The sequence below is a fragment of the Rutidosis leptorrhynchoides genome, chromosome 4, assembly GCF_046630445.1.
Source record: "Rutidosis leptorrhynchoides isolate AG116_Rl617_1_P2 chromosome 4, CSIRO_AGI_Rlap_v1, whole genome shotgun sequence".
NCBI lineage: Eukaryota > Viridiplantae > Streptophyta > Magnoliopsida > Asterales > Asteraceae > Rutidosis > Rutidosis leptorrhynchoides.
In genome coordinates, this window is record NC_092336.1 from 622,309,520 (window position 1) to 622,329,511 (window position 19,992).

At 34.2% G+C, this 19,992-nt stretch overlaps 3 protein-coding genes across 4 annotated transcripts; 1 reads left to right on the forward strand and 2 right to left on the reverse strand.

The window, feature by feature from the left end:
- The first annotated feature begins 386 nt into the window (after positions 1-386).
- LOC139839827 (leucine aminopeptidase 1-like) lies at positions 387-5,790 on the forward strand. Its single transcript, XM_071829991.1, has 10 exons — positions 387-643; positions 2,398-2,818; positions 3,004-3,198; positions 3,294-3,519; positions 4,036-4,162; positions 4,278-4,373; positions 4,522-4,599; positions 4,700-4,760; positions 5,169-5,356; positions 5,449-5,790. The coding sequence occupies exons 1-10, from the start codon at positions 425-427 to the stop codon at positions 5,581-5,583; spliced, it is 1,746 nt and encodes a 581-aa protein (XP_071686092.1). The 5' UTR covers positions 387-424; the 3' UTR covers positions 5,584-5,790.
- Positions 5,791-5,852: 62 nt separating this feature from the next.
- On the reverse strand, positions 5,853-8,772 carry LOC139839828 (probable LRR receptor-like serine/threonine-protein kinase At2g24230). The gene has a single exon (XM_071829992.1). It carries the CDS (start codon positions 8,606-8,608, stop codon positions 6,035-6,037), a length of 2,574 nt encoding a protein of 857 aa, XP_071686093.1. The 5' UTR covers positions 8,609-8,772; the 3' UTR covers positions 5,853-6,034.
- A 4,198-nt stretch (positions 8,773-12,970) lies between these two features.
- On the reverse strand, positions 12,971-19,607 carry LOC139904151 (ubiquitin carboxyl-terminal hydrolase 23-like). Of its 2 annotated transcripts, none has more exons than XM_071886091.1 (10): positions 19,064-19,607; positions 17,190-17,304; positions 16,928-17,038; positions 16,664-16,836; positions 16,161-16,472; positions 15,498-15,623; positions 14,747-15,421; positions 13,980-14,529; positions 13,503-13,593; positions 12,971-13,405 (listed from the first exon to the last, which is right to left on the reverse strand). In XM_071886091.1, exons 1-10 carry the CDS (start codon positions 19,457-19,459, stop codon positions 13,198-13,200), a joined length of 2,757 nt encoding a protein of 918 aa, XP_071742192.1. In that variant the 5' UTR covers positions 19,460-19,607; the 3' UTR covers positions 12,971-13,197. The 2 variants fall into 2 exon arrangements, with proteins under 2 accessions (XP_071742192.1, XP_071742191.1); XM_071886090.1 differs by having other exon boundaries at positions 16,161-16,487.
- Between the last annotated feature and the right edge of the window lie 385 nt (positions 19,608-19,992).

A 19,992-nucleotide genomic window follows, 5' to 3' on the forward strand; every position in this document is an offset into this window, starting at 1 on the left:
TTTGTGGATGTGGCTGTGGTGTAGTGGATTGACGCATTTTTCCATAAGGGAGATGCGGATCTTTCCATACACAATTAATTCTCAAGTTCACCTTCCACATTACGTGGGATGTCTCGGTTGAGATCACTAATTTAAATCTCTTCGTGAGAGAAGGGATCTCATTAAAATAAGTCTGACTGGAAGGTTTTATCGAATCTACCCGGACACTGCCTGTATAGATGTGTTTTCGGGTACCGTCAATCGGGTTCTGATTTCGACTAAACGTGTATGTTAGTGCAAATGATATATTTATGATATATTTATCTGTATCCTAAAAAACTAAAGGAGAAACGTAAAGAAATTCGTGAATGAGTCACATGATGATGTCAAGATAACCAAATCCCTATCCCCACGCCTTTTATCTTCTTGTTCCATATTATTATAAATGGCAGCGGCCATTAGAGTTGCATTTACAGCCCACTCATCTTCTTCACTCACTCTATTTTCTTTAACCCCATTTTTCAATAATAATTTCAGATCAATTTCAATCAGAAGAAGAAGAGCAAACCCTTTTTTATTATCTTGTTCTTCAAGAAGTATGGCTCATGTAATTGCTAAGGCCACTCTTGGCCTCACTCATCCTGCTCAGATTGATCACCCAAAGGTCCGTCCCTTATCATAATAGTATTAAAATTAGATTATTCATATGGGTTCTGTTAGTATTACATGATCGATCAATTTCTCATCATACCCATTAAATCTAGTTGTGAAAGCTTTGATCTTTATGTAAATCTTGCTCAATTTTTTACGTTGATTATGTTTCGACTAAGTAGATGGATAATTGTATTGTGGTAGTTAATTAAGTTACATTGAATTGCACGATCTTGCTTCCTAATAAAATCAACTTCGTTTATTTTAAGATTAAAACCTAGTGATTCCCGGAGTCTAACTATGGGTTAAATTTTTGTCATTTTATCTTGTCCAAATTGAAACAGTGGTAATTATTCTTTGTGTTGTTCAGACATTATTATCTGCTGTTATAAACACGAATTAAGTAGTTCTTTGTTGATTTCTGTAATAAAAATGAAACAGATAACCTAGTGACTTATTAACTCACCTGATCTTGTTATGCTTTTGATCGCCTTGATTAAGTTTTTCAATAATAGATCTTATTCTATTGTTCATCCGGATTATAACTTTCACTATTGAGCTATAATCTTGTTTTCATTAATCATTTTTTGGTCATTTATATATAGTTGTAGATAGGGTTTATAGTTTGGGAGTGCATGAAACTATGAACTAGACCTGGCAATTGTGACTCATACACTCAAATTCGGGTCAAATAGGTCAAGCTTTCAGGTCAATTGGGTCTTGAGAAAAATTAAGCCTAACAATGTAAATCAAAACTTAAAAAAAGATCCAAATGGGTTTCTCTCCAACCTATTGAGTCCTATAAAAAAAATGAACGGGTCTAATGGGTATCAATACTCAAAGATCAATAAATAGAAATGGGTCAAATGGGTTTTGTGAATGGGTCAAATGGGTCGAGCACAAAAAGTCACATATATCAAAAATTTATGAAAGCATTCATGGTTATATCATTTATTATGTATATTAATAGTTCTTATGTATATATAATAAATAAAAATAACTAAAATAATGTAATGAATGTAAAAAAAAACCGACGTAACCCATTTGACCCATTTGACCCAACTGACATGTGACCTGTTTCGACCCGTTACCCAAACCGACCCAACCTGACCCATTTTGACCCGTTTAAAAATTGACCCGTTTGACCTATGACCCATTTCAACCCAAAACCATTTTGACCCGTTACCCAAACCGACCCAACCTGACCCGTTTGCCAGGCATACTTTGAACATTCCTATTGTATGTATTCAAATTTTAAAACCTTCTTTTGTATGTATCCAAGTTTTAAAACTGTGTTTTGTATGCATTTAACTAACTATTGTATGCATAGAACTTGCAAAAAAACACGTCAAATTATGTAGCCAAAAACATACTATACACGGGTTTAAAATTTGATTACATATACTAACCGGTTTCGAAGTTGGATGCATACAATAGTAAGATGTGTAAAGTTTGATTCATTATCATACTAACCTTACATATGTAGTTACAGTCGATTGTTTGTCATTAATCTTTATTTATCAAGATATGACCCTTTTTTTCTAGTTGTTTTCTTTCCAAGCCCCCATTTGTTATCATTTGGGTGAAAACATATCCAGAGAAATTTATTTATTTTTTAAAATATAAAAGCAATCTATTATATCCTACATAAATGCTAGTTGTTGTTGATATTTTATGCTGTAGTTGTTGCAAAGTCATCTTTGATACTTAAGTTTGCAATTGTTTATTAAAACTAAATCATTGTTCTACTCTTGTAATATGTAAAAGATCTCATTTTCTGCTAAAGAAACCGATTTGGTAGAATGGAAAGGAGATACACTCGCAGTCGGTGTAACCGAGAAAGACATGGCAAAAGATGATAACTCCAAATTCCAAAACCCGCTCTTGAAAAAGCTAGATTCACAATTAGGCGGATTGTTGTCTGAAGTATCCGTTGAGGAAGATTTCACTGGAAAGACTGGACAGTCTACTGTTATTAGGATTGCTGGTGTTGGGTCCAAACGGGTCAGCCTGATTGGTCTTGGAAAGGGTCCCAATGGGTCATCTACTGTAGCTTACCGCAGTCTTGGTGAGTCTGTTGCGTCGGCTGCAAAATCTTCACAAGCAAGCAATGTAGCCATTGCACTTGCTTCTTCGGAAGGCTTAACTCCTGAATCAAAGCTCACTACTGCCTCGGCAATAGCAAAAGGTTAGTTTTACTGCCTTTATTGATATGGGCGGGTCAGGTGGTTTGATCAAACAGATCCGATAGGTTTTTGATTTGTTATGATGTATGTGGGCTTTTGGGTATATGTTCTGAAAGTGATACATGGTTATACTCCGTAATAATTTGATATCCAGTTGTTTAAGTATTATACAAATGTGAATTTTCAGGCACGTTGCTGGGTACATACGAGGATAGCAGATTCAAATCCGAGTCAAAGAAGTCAGCTCTAAAGTCTGTTGATCTTTTTGGTTTTGGAGCTGGACCCGACCTAGAAAAGAAGCTTAAGTACACAGAAGACGTTTGCACAGGGGTGATTTTGGCAAAAGAGCTTGTAAATGCACCTGCTAATGTGCTCACTCCTGGTTAGTCATCTCATTTATGGTTTATTTTATGTTATTTTGTTACATTCGGTTAATTTGTGTTGACCTTGTTTGTACCTTTTATGTTTATGCCTCAGAGGTACTAGCAAACGAGGCTGAGTTGATTGCGAAGACATACAGTGACGTTTTTACCGCAAAGATTTTGGATACAGAGCAATGCAAAGAACTGAAAATGGGATCGTATCTTGGTGTTGCTGCAGCTTCAACTAATCCTCCTAAATTTATTCATCTGTGTTATAAACCACCAAGTGGGCCCGTCAAAACCAAGCTGGCCTTAGTGGGAAAGGGGTTGACTTTTGACAGGTAAGAAAGTTATATCTTTTGTATTAATTGTTGCCATTATAAAAACATCTTTTGTGGAGATGGCAACCTCGACTCATTTACTTTTGAATGTGTTTATCTTAAACGGGCCGGAAAATGAAGTTGACCGAAAGAGCAATGGGTTAAGTGGGGCAAATTTGTTGAAAGTTACCTAGCACCCATATTATTCAAAGATTTAGATTATTATGACAATAATATTTACACGTTTATTAGTAGAAAACAATGAAAAAGAAGACAAATTTAGTGATTTTGAGTCATCCCAACACAATGTGTGATAGAGAAACATGTTCAGCTCAACCCATTTTGACCCATTATCTAATTAGATGCGGGAGTAAACATATTCTTGTAAAATGTAAGTAACAACTTGTGTTGGTATGCAACTTACATGAATCTTTATTCTGATTCTGATTGGATTTTAGCGGAATTTAATTAAAGGTTATATATCTAAGTTATGACTCTCAACGAATAATTATTTATGCTTGTCTGTTTTGTTTGCAGTGGTGGTTACAACATTAAAACAGGACCTGGTTGCTCGATAGAGATGATGAAAGTTGATATGGGAGGCTCAGCAGCGGTTTTAGGTGCTGCAAAAGCCCTTGGTCAAATTAAACCGGCTGGTGTTGAGGTAAAATGATATGCTTTTAATTCAAATCATATTTCATTTCACTCATAAAATTGAAGAAAGATAATATTAATACTCTGTTAATTTTATAGTTGAAATGTGATTTTGTTGTTTACAGGTTCACTTTATTGTGGCAGCTTGTGAGAACATGATAAGTGGAACTGGTATGAGGCCCGGTGACATATTAACAGCCTCAAACGGGAAGACAATTGAGGTACGCTGCAGAATTTTAATGGAATAAATTTAATAGATAAACAAATTGTAGCAAGCAAATGGCATAACATGGAGAACAACTTTTTGCCATCTTATTTAATTTTTACATGGACAACCCAAATAAATTAGCAATTGATTTGTTATTTTAGGTTAATAACACTGATGCAGAAGGTAGACTTACACTCGCTGATGCTTTGGTGTATGCCTGTAATCAAGGTGTAGACAAGGTAATTTTTCTTGTTGTCCAACACTTTCCACTATCAAACTTATTTGTTTCGTGAGTAATCATCTTAATCGGTGTGTACATTGTGTTGTTAATTCTTTCAGATTGTTGATTTGGCAACTTTGACTGGAGCCTGCATAGTTGCTCTTGGTCCCTCCGTTGCAGGTATATGGTACTTCATGTATGTGATATGAACCTGTCGTACGTATATCACTCGAACTATATTAGACTGAAAAGAAGCATCTGATAATGTTCATGTATGATCATAATGAATGCATGTGCTAGTTACAACGTATTTTTAAAAAAAGGTAATGAATGCACACGCGTTCAACAATTGAGAATGGGATCAGAGCTCATTTCATTCGGGATTTTGACCCATCTATTCAAACCCATGTGAAGGATGATTTTCAAATTTAACAAGATGAAAATTAGTTTTGCTACTTTTAAGTAATATAATGTGTTGTTTTCAAAGTAATTCTCTCGTGTGTGCGGTGTATTTTATGCTCATTTTGTAATAAGGGTAAAGGTGAAATTTTTATTTATTTTTTATTTAATGGTTAAAAAATAAAACAGGTATATTTACACCTAGCGATGAATTGTCTAAGGAGGTAGTTGCTGCGTCAGAAGTAGCAGGAGAAAAACTATGGAGGTTACCAATGGAGGAAAGTTATTGGGAGCAAATGAAATCCGGAGTTGCGGATATGGTTAACACCGGTGGTCGTCAGGGTGGTTCTATTACTGCTGCTCTTTTCTTGAAGCAGGTATCTTGTTCAGGCCATCTATTAATTGTGGATTTTGTTTTTAAGATATTTCAAATATTTGAGTATATGTGCAAAATGTTTTTGCAATGCAGTTTGTTGATGAGAAAGTTCAATGGTTGCATATCGATATGGCTGGACCTGTTTGGAATGACAAGAAAAAGGCGGCAACTGGATTTGCTATTTCGACTTTGGTGGAATGGGTTGTATCCAACTCTTCTTCATCCTAAACCCTTTGATCTTCTTGTAGTATGCCATTGCAGTGCACGTGTGCCGATAGCTAATACAGGCTAAAGGAGCTTGATACGTGGGTAACGTTGATCTTTAAGTTTTTATGAAATAAAAAGATTTAATCTATGATATAAACCTAACTCTTTTGTATTTTGATCCATCTGTTGTGACAAGAAATTTACAATTTGCAAGTGGCTTCTTTTTTTTTTTTTTGTATTTTTTTATTCTAGTAACACCACAAGACAAGATCAAGACACATAAAGAGAGGCAACATTCATTCATTACAACATACAGATTTCACTACATAAAATTTAACAAAATTACTTGTTGCTACAATATTTTCTTTTCTGGTTCGTCGATTTCTTTCATAACAACAACCTTTTGAGACTCGTAGAAAACCTTAAACAGATCGTCTAATGACAAAACGAGTAACATGAAAACTTCACTAACTCATACTGGCTCGATATCCTTGAGTAACCCAACCACTTGTTGCATAGTTGGTCGCTTCAATGGAAGATCAGCTGTACACAAATACCCGATTTTCAAGCCTTCCATCAGTTGAAGTTCATCACCCGTGGCTCGAATCTTAGGGTCTATAGCTTGTGAACAACGGTTCGTCCTTACAAGCCCTCTAACCCAACCTACCAAATCTTGGGCTTTCAAATTACCATCATCCGGATACTCGTCTCCAACTGGCTTTTTGCCTGTTATCAGTTCAAGAAGAATCACCCCGAATCCATAAACATCATATTTTGGAGTGATCATATCATCGGGAGACGCGTATCCAGGGGACCCACGAGCCATGTCATCATTAAGACCATTTCCAAAGATTTTCGCCAGCCCAAAGTCGGATAACCTCGGTTCAAGATTGTAATCAATATAAACGCTACTAGCTTTCACGTCTCTATGAATGATAGGCGGTGAGCATCCATGGTGGAGAAACGCTAACGCACGAGCAGTGCCTACAGCGATCTTGTGCCTAAACCGCCACGTCACCAAAACCGCCTCGGAACCCACGTTTTGAATACCGTTTTTGTCATTTTCTTGATCCTCCCATGTATCAGTACTCCAGTCTTCATTCACATGAACTCCGAGCGGAAGATCATACAATAAATTATGCAAATTTCCATTTTCCATATAATCATATATTACGATCCTTTGTTCACCTGCTAAGCAATACCCCGTCAAAGGGACAAGATTCGGGTGTTTGATACGGCCCAAATACTCGAGTTCACTTTCAGCCTCTTGGTCTGTCATAGTGGAACCATGGGTCAGAACCTTAATTGCGACATGACCCCGACCTGCCAAGAACCCATGATAAACGGGCCCAAACTTCCCTTCATCCAAAACGGTATCTTGATCAAAGTTTGATGTAGCTGATAAAAGATCCGCGAAGGTGAAATTTAACAATGGCTTTTCAAAGATCACTACTGGGACTAAAGATCCAACCTTGACATCTGCTACCCAAGTGGTTGAATCCGTTTTAAATGAAAACGGGCCTGAAATGACTTTTTCTTCAACACAAGACTCTTTAACATCCCACATTCGGGTTCTTTTGCGACAACCATATGCAAAAAGTAGCAAACCAACAAGCAAGGATACTAAAGTGATAGCTAGACCCAAAGCAAGCTTGAGTCCTCTATGTTTATGTTCTTTTCTCTTGAAAAAAGTTGGATTTGCAGCAAATGGGCAACTATTTGTTGAACCAATGAATGCGTATTCAAGTGTTTCGAGTGGTAATTCAGAATTACAAAGGGTTAAGTTGTTGTATGAAAAGTTGAATCTTTCCATCCATGGAAGCTTCTTAATAAGAGTTAAGGGTATGTATCCAGTTAAGTTATTGTTTGAAAGATCAAGATTTTGGAGTGTTTTAAGGGTCAACAGTGGAATTCTACCAGCAAGATGATTGGATGAAAGATCAAGCGTTTTCAAATGAGTTAAAGTTGAAATGTTGTCATTAATTGGACCGATTATATTGGTTTTAGATAAGTTAAGATACTCTAGACAATGGAGCCCATCAATGTGGATGAAACTTTGTTTGGAGAACCTGTTTTTGGCAAGATTAAGGTGTTTAAGATTATGGGCTTGGCTTAAATTACTGAAAAACATTCCACTAATCTGATTATCAGATAAATCAAGATGAATCAATTGAGACCAATTAAAAGATGGACTGAAATTTACCTGAGAAATATGACCTTCAAAATGATTACTACTCAAATCAACAACTTCTAATGGCCCTTGAAAGATTTCAACAACAGAACCTGTGAAAAGATTTTTGGAAATGTTCAAGTAAGTTAAAGAAACCATTTTTGAAAAATCAGAACCCCTTCCTTTTATCAAATTGCCAGCAAGATTCAAGCTTTTTAACTTAGGAAATGCAGAATGAAAACTTTCAGGTAAACTTCCATGAAAACTGTTCATAGAAAGGTCAAAAGAAATCAAAGAGTGGCAATTTGTAAACCCTGATGGAATAACTGAATTGAACAGATTTCGATTGAGATTAAGAAGTTGTAAACTTGTAAGAGAACTGAATGAATCAGGAAGATCCCCTGAGAAATTGTTGAAAGAAAGATCAAGTTTTTCAAGTGATGCAAAGTTGCCAATGTTGGTTGAAAGATTGATTGAGAACATGTTGTTTGAAAGATTAAGGCTTTTGAGTGAAATTAAGCTCCAAAAATCAGATGAAAAATCAGTGATTTGATTACTATTCAAATCAAGAAATTGAAGCTTCTTAAGTTTGCCTATTGTGTTGTCTGGGATTGGGCCAGTGAGGCCTAAATTGGGAGCAACAAGACCAATGACATTTTGTTGGTTAGCATCACAAAAGATAACTTGCCATGAACAAACAGATGAAGAAAGATTGTAAATATGAGTGTCTTTTGAAGAATTTATACCCATTTTCTCAAAGAAAGTAGAGATGAGGAACTTATCTGAATTGGGTATGAACTGTTCTTGCTGTTGACCAAGGTTTGACTTCAAGAAAAGTGTTAGAATCAAAAAAGAACCAAATAAAGCAAACCCCATTTCTTCAGATTAACTAAAGAAGATAAAGATTGAAAACCCCAACAAAACGCAAATATTTTTATCACCCTTGAATACAATTTCCCAACTCAGTTATTAATGCTAATGATATTAACTCCAAAACCCACCACCCAACCACTACCACCACCACTAAAATCTGCTACTCTGAAAACTTATATCTTTTCAAGAAAAATACCCATTTGATAGAAGCAAACACAACCAACAGAGAAAACAAGCAAAGGTGATAACTTTTTGTCTTTGTGCTACATGAGAAAAGGCTCCAAGTCTTTCAAGAAAACTGTGGTGAAATGTGGGAATTATTTACTAATTAAATTATTTTACCGAGGCCAGGTGAGGTGAGTGAAGACTGGAGGTAGTTCATAAAAGGTGTCAAGAGTTGGTGAGATTATCAGAAAAAAAACTGATGATGGTATTTAATGATGCCATACTGTTGGGAGTTTTTAGTGTCTCATGTTGTGTGGGGTGGTTAACATCACTTTTTTATTTTTATTTTTATTTTTTACTCAAGTTGGATATTGTTTTTTTTTTTTTTTTTAAGGGTAGTGATATATCATCACCTTTTTTTTATATGATCAATTTTGGAAGTAACTATGGATATAATTTCAGCTTTTTAGAAAGCAAGCAGAAAGCTGACATAATATTAGGTTTAAAAATTATGAACATTTTCTTTGTAAAGAAATACATTATACATATGTTTATTCAAATCCTAAACATACATTTCTTTATATATCCAATACACTTTTTGATATATCCACCACAAATAAATATGCAGTAACAGTTTGTACAGTACAACCTACTAATGCATATTTTGTGTTGGATATATCATCACCTTTTTTTTATATGATCAATTTTGGAAGTAACTATGGATATAATTTCAGCTTTTTAGAAAGCAAGCAGAAAGCTGACATAATATTAGGTTTAAAAATTATGAACATTTTCTTTGTAAAGAAATACATTATACATATGTTTATTCAAATCCTAAACATACATTTCTTTATAATAGAAAAGAGGAGACTAAGAACTAGTGACGAATCTAGGACAAAAACTACACGATTTAAGTGGTACTTTGTAAAAATTTTTCCAAAATATATGTGTTTATTTCAAAACAAATCGCTGATTTTAAAAATATATGCCCTATCTTTCAACTTAATGGTGACCTATACAATTTTAGTAATAATTTATAAAACAAAATTAAAAAGTAGTGGGTTCCTTTGACCTCAATGTTTTGGCACTGCCACACTAGACTCGCCCATGTTAGGAACTCTGATGGCTTTGGAGACTCATGAACGATATTTTATTCGCCTCTAATCTTACTAGAAAAGAGGAGCATTTTTTTATTTTTTTATTTTTATCTTTTTGACAGCGATTGGAATTAATCGATGAATTTTTTTTTCATGATAAAAATTAGAAGTACTCCCTCATGGAACACTTGACTTTGTAACTCCATGTAATTCTTTCTAGCATCTTGCTAGTTTTAATAAAATTTTAGCTGCTCAAAATAAAAATTTCTTTATTATAATGTTCACATGCTAATTTATGTTGCAAGAAATTGTTTGTAGTTAATAGTTTTCTATTTATTTATTTATTTTCTTTTGGCAAAAAAGTGAGACATATATATTAATTTTCCAACAAATTACAAACAGATGGAATGCCAAAGCAAACTCAACAGCATACAACGAGGTTAAAGATTCGATGTTTTCTAATTAATTGGTAAGTACAAAGTGTTTTTTTTTTTTTTTAAAGAATGGGGCGTGATACTTTATAGCTATGTAAAAAGAACTGCATGGAATAATACTCGAATGTAGAGATGTGTGGATTGTAACGAGGTTAAAGATTCTATGTTTGTTGTAGCTCCAAGTCCCTAGTTTTAGTGTTTTTTGTTCTTTAGGAATCTTCCACCAAGTGTCTCTCCTAAAAAAATACGGAGTATAACATAACCAAATTATATATAATTTTTTTTTTTTTTAACAACCATGTTAAAATTTAGCAACCATCTTAAATGTTCATTACTTTAATTTCAACAATTAAAAACACCATACCATAAGTAAGAATCTCCGGAGATCTAATAGAATCATTAAACATCATTTCAGGGGATGTGGGATACATTTATAAGTGTTTTAAGACTTATTTGTTTTTGGCAGCCTGATCCTACTTTGATGAACACTTATGGAAGATTCTTGATGAAGAAAACAATCAATCATGGAAATCATGGTGTTGTTTAATCATTATGTCTCAGGTCCATCACCAATCATACTTTTCTCCTCTAAAGAAAAGCAAAGAAAAAATGGAACTGTGGGGGAGGGGGAAAAAAAAAAAAAAAAAAACTCAATTAGGGAGTGTTTGGGGTTGCGATTAGAAAATTAATTATACGTTTTGAATAATTAGAATCAAATAATCAGCTGTATCAAAACGTGATTTTGATTAATGGTGTTTGGATTTGATTATGTTGTTTGATAACGTAATAATCAGATTGAGTGTTTGTAAAAAAATGATTATTTAATAAGTTGCTTGTAAAATTACCAAAAAGGGTATTGTTTTAAAATAATAAAATAAATAAAACCTTTTATGCAATAATTTTTTATTTTATTTTATTTTATTTTTTTGAAAGACCCTTTTTATGCAATAATACATTGATAGATATATTATACAATTGTAAAATTGTTAGTAACACAGATGTAACCATATCGTAAGTAAAAAATATTTATAGTACTTTTACCTAATAATCAAATAATAAATTGATAGATATATTACAAACGAACAAGTTAACACTGTAAACATTTTAGTTTTGCCAAGTGATATTACCATTTACTTATGAAAGTACTCCGTATTGGATTGCCATGTGATATTCCTATTCACTCATAAGAGTTTGATGTAGAAAGGATTGATATTAATTTAAATTAAGTTGTATTGTAAAGAAATGATTTTATTAATGGAAAAGGGTATTAAAGGAAAAAATGGGAGAACCAAAATCCCGTTTTCCAAACAGTAAGTACCTCCTTACTTCTCCAAATTCACGTTTTAAGCTCTGAAAACGCAATTAATTGATTTTTACATGTAACTTTCCAAACACTATTATTTGATTATTTAAGATTTAAAAACGTAATAATCAAATAATCAACTTCTAATCGCAACCCCAAACACCCACTTATAAGAGCACAAGAAGTGTTGGTGTTGACAAAGGTTTTCGATATTTTATTCAGTGTTTTTTAAGAAACTTTGAAGGTGAAAAAAATAAAGAAGTGTCATTAGTGTTCTTGTTCAATGTCATTAAATCAAAATTGACCTACAAATTTGATTTAAGGCCAATATCATAAAAGGAAAACTAAAAATTAATAAAACAAAAAAACGTACGTGCATAACTTATGGAGAAATGCTGAAGACATACGGCCGGATGTGTGAAGAAAAACACTGAGACGTGTGAAAAAACATAGAAATAACGACGTTTCTCCGAGTCCACTCCTAGTGAAGGCTACTCTTTGCATTCATTTAGGATCTCATCACAACAAAATTTTAACCATCATATCTTGATATATTAGTTACAATTCTAATATTCTCACAAGATATATTAGGTTCATCCCTTATTATCATCATATCTTGAAGTGTCGGAAATAATCACGAGATAATCTATTGATTTATAAGACTCTATTCTCGAGATTTATTTAGGATGGAAAGGAGGGGAGATTGATGGATTAAAAACTAACAGCGATTCTCGAGTTTTAAATTTCAGCGGAAATGAGAGGAGGAGATGATTAGGAAGGATATTACCTTTAGATTTTGTCACCAAAACTCTCCGCCCATATTTGGACGGATTGAGAAGGATAATAAAACACTCTCATCCCCTTTCTTCTCCACTATTTTCCACTAAAAGAAAAACTCTAGAATACAACCTAAGTAAAAATACTTGTCCTTCCTAATTGAACAAGTAAAAACCTTATTCATTTATTTTTATAAATTCGCGATCTTTCCTTAACTAGAAAGGTGACCTATACATATTAGCAAATGATGTGTACACAATAATATCTATATAGTGTCTTTGTACTATATTATCAGTTTCCCTATCAACATATACCTTTTAACGCCAGACATCTATTAATGAACCTGCTTCAACCCGACCAGTTGAGACAAATTATCAAACTTGCCAAACATTTTGCCATACTTTGTAAAAAAGCATCTACTTGCGCCATTCAACAAATGCAAAAACATTCGAATCAACTCCCTAAAATCGGTTAACTAATCCCTAAAATTGGTTAACTATTCCCTAAAATCAGTTAACTAAGCGTTCGTGATCTAAATAACCCGAATGTTCAAACAATAGAGGTACATTAGTTCAGCTATTCTTAAACAGAATGCATAACCATTCATTCTTTTTACCATACTCGACTAATACATCATCAACAACTTAATTCAAAACCTAATAATTTCAAACATTAAAACAAAAATTATACCCAAACCTTAGGCACTCAAGCAAACTCTACAGACCAGAAAAGATTTTCTAAGAAAAAACCTGGTAAATATGTCAGTTTTCCTCATTCTCAATTCTCGGACACAAAAAACTTGGCTCACTTTTGGCATCATATCCTGAAAGGCCCGTTACCGGATCGTGACTTCTTAAACTGCTTGTTTTTCACCGTTATTAAAGGGGATCTATTAATCAAAGTTTGTTTTTCTGCATGCGATTTTAACCTCTCGTTTGCAATATTTTGGAACGGATTCTTCCCATCAAATTCAGTTTGTGACATCCGTACTTTCTTTCTCTTTCCTCTGTCATATTCTTCGTCCCTGTTGAATAATAAGTTCATCGAAAACTTAAAAATTATATGTATATGTTTTCAAAACTATATAGTGTAGAAATTGTGAGCTTGGGAGTTAAACTTACCATTCATCTCCAATGTATCCAATGGTGAGTTCACGTTTTGTTTCTCTTCTCTGATATGGTGTTGAATCATCATCATCATCCCAACGAGGGACTAAATATTAGAACAATAGCAGAAAACGGTTATCAACTATGTACAATGCACTCAGATTTGTAATGAACTTATTAAGATAGAAAACAGTTATAATATTAGTTTATCCAGAAGAATTTAACATTATAAAAACATCCATCCAAAGTTTCGATTAATCATGTAGTTTTTGGTCTACAAGTTTTTTTTTTTTTTTTTTTTTTTTTAAGTTCGTCTTAGTAAGGGAAAATTTAGGCATGTAATCCTTCATTCTAAAGCTTTAATTAACATATGCCGTCAAAACTCTTGATTCCGTCTTTTGTTGAAAGGTTCTAAGTTCTAATGATGTTCCTTGAACTATAAAAAAGAAATTAAAACATAAAATAGAGAGGGCAAAGATTATTTTTACTCACCATATCTATCATCCATGCCTCTTGTAAGCATATGAACCAAATCCTTTTGTGTGGACGATTGACTTCCGTTTGAGACACCATTACACTCACTTGTTGCAAGCACAGCACAATCTTTATTATCCCTATGTTTAGTTCCGCTTTCGAACGGATCTACGGCCTTCTGTGCGTTAACTTTGTCCGAAGAAGATGGACTTTCGTTGATGGAGTTTTCTTTGGATGCATTTGCAAATAATGGTTTTACCGCCACTTGTGCTTCAGATTTATCGGATGAAGATGGACCTTCATTGAAGGAGTTTTCTTGTTCAAGACTCTTGATCCGTTTGCTTTGCTTACGCTTCTTTTTCTTCCTCTTGTTTAATGATGTCCCCATAAGAATGTTTGAGCTGAATTTCATGCTTATTACCGAACACTTCAAAAGGTTTTTCGCTCTTTTATGGCTTTTCTTGCAACGGGATTTCTTCTCCACAGATGTTTCCATTTCTTGTAAACCTGATAAGTCAGGCAATTTAGTAGACACCTCCTTGATTTGACCATCACCCACAGCAATTTCCTGTAAATATACTCCGATTAGCCAAGAAATAAATATAATTATAAGTAGTTAACGGTGGCATTTTTGATACCCTAGCTTACTAAAGGATCAAACAGGGTTATGATAATCACTAAGATAATAACATTATCACTGAAACTAATATAGCTTATGAACCAATCCAGACCCACCCATGTTGCCACCTCCACATAACGTTCACATCAGCTAAGAAAAACTCTACCTTATCATTGACCTCGTCCAGTGTTTTATTCACAGTATCTACAGGAGTAGTAATCGGATTGCTGCAACTGACTGTTAAAGCAGCTTGAACACTATTATCTCCAGTTTCGCCCTTTTGGGAGTTCTCCAAATTTGATTTGGCGGCAATTTTTGGAGCTGAAGCTTCTGTCTTTTGGGTCTGTTCTTGTGCGCCAGTACTGAACCCATTTCTCACCGTATCAACATTAACCGGAGACTGGTAACCGTTTAATGATCTATCATTTTCACTAGTCTTCATTTGTGTCTCTTTTGGTGCAACAGGAGTTAACCCGCTTCTCTCAGTACAAGCAGTAACCAAAGTTTTTACTTGGGCCTCTTTTGGTGCATCAGCACTGAACCCATTGCTCATGGTTTTAGCAGGAGCTGAACCTTTGTGGCCATTTAATGACCCGTTACTAAGAATGGTGTTCGTTTTGGCTTCTTTTGGTGCAACCGGACTGAACCCATTACTTAAACCAATTTTCATTTGGGATTGTTTTGATGCGATGGAGACTTTGACTGTACCATTCACCGCAACCTTCTCTTTCTGATGGGCAGCATCTGTCGTCTTCTTTAACGGAAAATTTTGTCTGTCTTTGAAATAAAATAGCATGTAGGCTTTTTGCTCAAAAACTTTCTTTTCACTCACTTGAATAACCTAACAAAATCAAGAAAAAATATATTAGACGATTGTTTCTACTTTATATATTTAGTAATTTAAGTCTGAATCCTACCCTATTGTCGTCAAGTGAATACCACATGCCACTAGATGTCCGAACAAAGCAGTAGTAATGACCAGAATGTGTGCTCCAACCGGCATGAACCAAAACACCATATAGAGTGTACCTTAAATCCCCTTCCTGCATCGTTTTGTAAGGACTGATAATGAATAAATAATAAAACAATGAATGGTGAACTCAACCCATTTACTTTTGAATGGGTCGAGATCGGTTGTGTTTTACTTTGACACTGGGTCATATAAAAAAGTAGCTAGAAGAGAAACGGGCCATACAGGTTAGGAGTAGGCTGAAGCTTATCAATTAACGCATAAAGCTTTAGAATTTTTTTTTTTTTTTGTTATAACAAGAACAATAATTATTCATAAATGGATTGAATAAAGACAAGGTGTTGGAGTGTTAATTTAACCCAACTCGTTTAAACAAGTACTAAAAGAGCCATTTCAACTTGTATTAATTTATACCCCTTACACAACCCGCCCACTTGCCACTTCAAAATAGCACCATCAAAAGTGGTATGTTGGCATTGAAGGAAGTTTTAACATGTTTTAGAAAAAGGATATCATTTTATTAAAAAAAATATATCATTATTTCTACGAGGTAAAACTATTTCTTGCAAAATTCAAAATAAATAGACGAAAATGAAACAATAATACTTACATATGGACCCGTCACAAAAGGTTTTAAATCCAGAGTGGAACTGAAATGGATCTTCTTATCAATCTTTTGGCCCGACATATGGGAACCAAAGCGTTTGAGGTGAATAGTTAGAACATTTGGGGCTTTGTAGATTGTAAGTTGTTTAAGAGCTTTGACTTTATGTTTGCATTGCTGGCATTGGTATTGTTTAGCCCCACCGTCTAACTGTTCTTTAGCAGTAAAATTAGCAAAAGCCTTGTACAAATTGTCAGCTCTCAAGATTTCAAGACTTAAATCCAAGAAAGGATCGAACTTGTCAGAACAATAGTTACACTGCATGCATTTCACCTTAAAAAATTCGGTTTATCCAAACATGAGCATACATGTAGCCAAATAGAAAACGGGTCAAACAAATTGAAAAGTAAACTACACTGTATGTTTTTAAGGTACATAATTAAGCGGATAGTCCATGTGGTTTGTCCAAATTTGCAGATATAGTCCCTAAACTTTTTGGCGGAAGTTACCTGACTACGAAGTTGGCCACCGAATATCTTGTGGACCAAACTTCTATCATAAGCACTTTGTGATTCACTAGGCACTCCATTAGGCAAACAACACTTGTGCATCGATTCCAATAAATTGACCATATATTCATGTGCATCCTCCTGCCTTGAATTCCTAAACGTCCTTGATATGCCTAATTACATCGTTAAGGATATTCAATAACAACATGCATCATAGGTAGCTTAAAATTTTAAAAAATAACTGAATGGTATATTGTAGGATACAGCGTAAATTGGAAACAAGATCCTTAGGTGCCAATGATCTGCCTGATAATTGTAGTGCACGGCTGACATGCTTCTGGATAGCACATAAAGCACAAAATCCAGCTTTCCGACCTTTATAAAGTGAATAAAAGTCAATACAAGTATATAACTTGTAAGTGTCCATTTAATAACTGAATGTATGTATGACTTGTAAGTCAATACAAGTATATAACTTGTAAGTGTCCATTTAATAACTGAATGTATGTATGACTCAAATACTTACAACTACTTTGATGTTTTCCGCTCTGTAAATATGCAGCTAAAGGCTCTGTATAAGTTAAACATTGCAGTACTGAATTAAGAAAGCAAGTATTACCAAGATTCTCCAAACCAGCGCCCTGAAAATTGTCACATCATAAAGCAGAGAAGGGCGAACGAATAACCATGAAGTAGCTATTTCGAAGGATTTATGGGAAGTTTACAAAATTAACTATAGGCAAAAGACAACAGAACTAAGTAGAAGTCAGGGGTAGAAATTCTGGACCGAGTTTCTTGTTTACGGTTAGTGTGAATTACCTCCTTCGGGACCTTCAGTTTGGTCAAAATGGGCCTGTATCAACACAGGTATTTAAAGCATGGGTAGTGTTGACTTGACCCAGAAATGTAAGAGATTGTAAGCATTTCGTTACACTTTAGCTGACTTGCGATCATTTTTTTTTTACACACGGGTCTTCTCATCTGTTTCACCCATTTGATTGATGTGTTTCTTGAAAGACGGGTTTGAAACTCACACCTCTAACCCAACCATATATGCTGACATTATGAAAATACCCCGAAAAAACCCAAGAGAACAACTGATATTTCGACATATAACCACAACATGTGAAATACAGTTATCCTAAAAACTTACTGTCACTACATTCATACCTTAGTCATCATTCACTCATTGAAAGGCAACAAATACTGATAAGTTCAAATTCGTTTTGGTCAATTTACACTATTTGAGAAGAGGCAAAGGTGCCCATTCTCATAGGTTCATCTACTTATCAAGAACATCATACGTGAACGCAACTCCTTGCGAATAAAGGTTGAAAAACCTTTCTTTCCAAGTGGTAGCATATAACTATTCAGAAAGATCACATAAAGCTAATAACTTTTGTGTTAAATGTCATCAAAACTTTAGCATATCCTTACGAAATTTCCGTTATATATATATATATATATATATATATATATATATATATATATATATATATATATATATATATATATATATATATATAGTGGTAGGATCAAGAGGGAAGTAACCAATCGGGGGGAAGCGGGGGGAAGCAAAAACTTTTTTTTTTTCGTTTTTTGAAAAAACTTTGTTCACGAACATTATAGATGGGATGAAAATATGAACATTTAGTAGAGACACTTTGTGATAAATGTTTTTATTTTGGCGGAAAAACGCTCGAAGAAGTAATATATAACAATTATCGTGTTTTTCGAGCGTATGTTGAGGTTTTAGCTATTGGAGTTTAGATATTAGGGTTTAGATATTAGGGTCTATAGGTTTTAGATATTAGGGTTTAGAAATTTAGGGTTTAGGGTTTAGATTTAGGATTTAGATTGAGTTTTTAACACGAACGGTTTAGAGTTTAGGGTTTAGGGTTTGGTGTTTTGAGTTTATGGAATAAACACAAAACACCAAACCCTAAACCCTAAATCGGGCTAAATTTTGCTTCACAAAACATGGAAAAAAAACGTTAACATTCTTCACGAACAATATTATCTTGAATGTTATTTTTGTCGATCGTTTTCCCGCCAAAATAATAACATTCATCACGAAGTGTCTTTTCTAAATGTTCATATTTTGTGTGATCTTGATGCCGGAAGAAAAAATTCAAAAAAAACGAAAAATAAAATAAAAATTTGCTTCCCCGCTTCCCCCGATTGGTTACTTCCCCATTGATCCTGCCCCTATATATACTAATACTAATACTAATGTCTAAACCAGGGAGTTATTGGGTTTAACAGCATTAATGCCATCTCACACTGTCACACACATTCTTGAAATTATAGGCTTATAGCTATTCACATACCAACACCAATACCAATTCAATAAACAAGAAACGATAAAAATCACACTTTTTTTTTTTGGGAAAAACTTACAATTCTTTTAAAAGTAATCCCAAAACTGAGTTCCGGATCCAGCCCATTTTCCATCTCCAACGCTACCGTTTTCTTACCCGATGACCCATCACCATTGACACAACCCGACCCGACACTCTGCTGGGTACTTTTAGAGCTAGATGTCGTCGGATTAAGTGTTTCGAGCCGAAAACTACCGTCACAACTGCCGTTGCTAAATCCAGTGAAGGGTTTTCTTGCTAGATGAAATTCAATCCTTCTAAAGGGGGATTTATCGGTGGATTCAGCATCTGGGTTTTCATGTTTGATGATAGTATTATTGTTATTATCAATTAAGCTTAAAGCTTTAGTAGCCATAATTGATTGGGGTTTAAAGAGTTTGAAATTTTTGCGTTGTGGGTGTATGGTTGATTGCATAAAGATCGATTTAATATGGAATTTGAGGAATTTTGGGGTTTTGAGTTTTTAGGATGGATTTCAAATGGGTACTTTGGAGGTGTAGGGGGAGAACGAGGAAGAAAGTATGAAGCTGGAACCGAGTGTATAAACCCTACTTTGACGTGGTATATGGGTGACGGTTTTCTCACTTTCTGGTTTTCTATTTTTGTTTATTTATTACAGTATTTATTTATTTATTTATTTATTACAAGTATTTATTTATTTATTAATTTATTATAGTATTTATTACCATTATTACCATTACCATTACCTTTATATATATATACTAATCACCACCAAGTTTTTGGTTGTCTTGGGACTAAATTGCACCGTTGGTCCCTGTGATTTGCTCAAAAATGCATATTTTGACCTAAATTTTTTTTCGACTTCGTTGGTCATTGTGGTTTGAGATTTGAACCCGTTTGGTCCCTCATGCAAACGTCTATTAAGATTGATCCGTTAAGTCACACCTGTGCGTGGCACATGAGGGTATTTTCGTCTATTTTATCAAT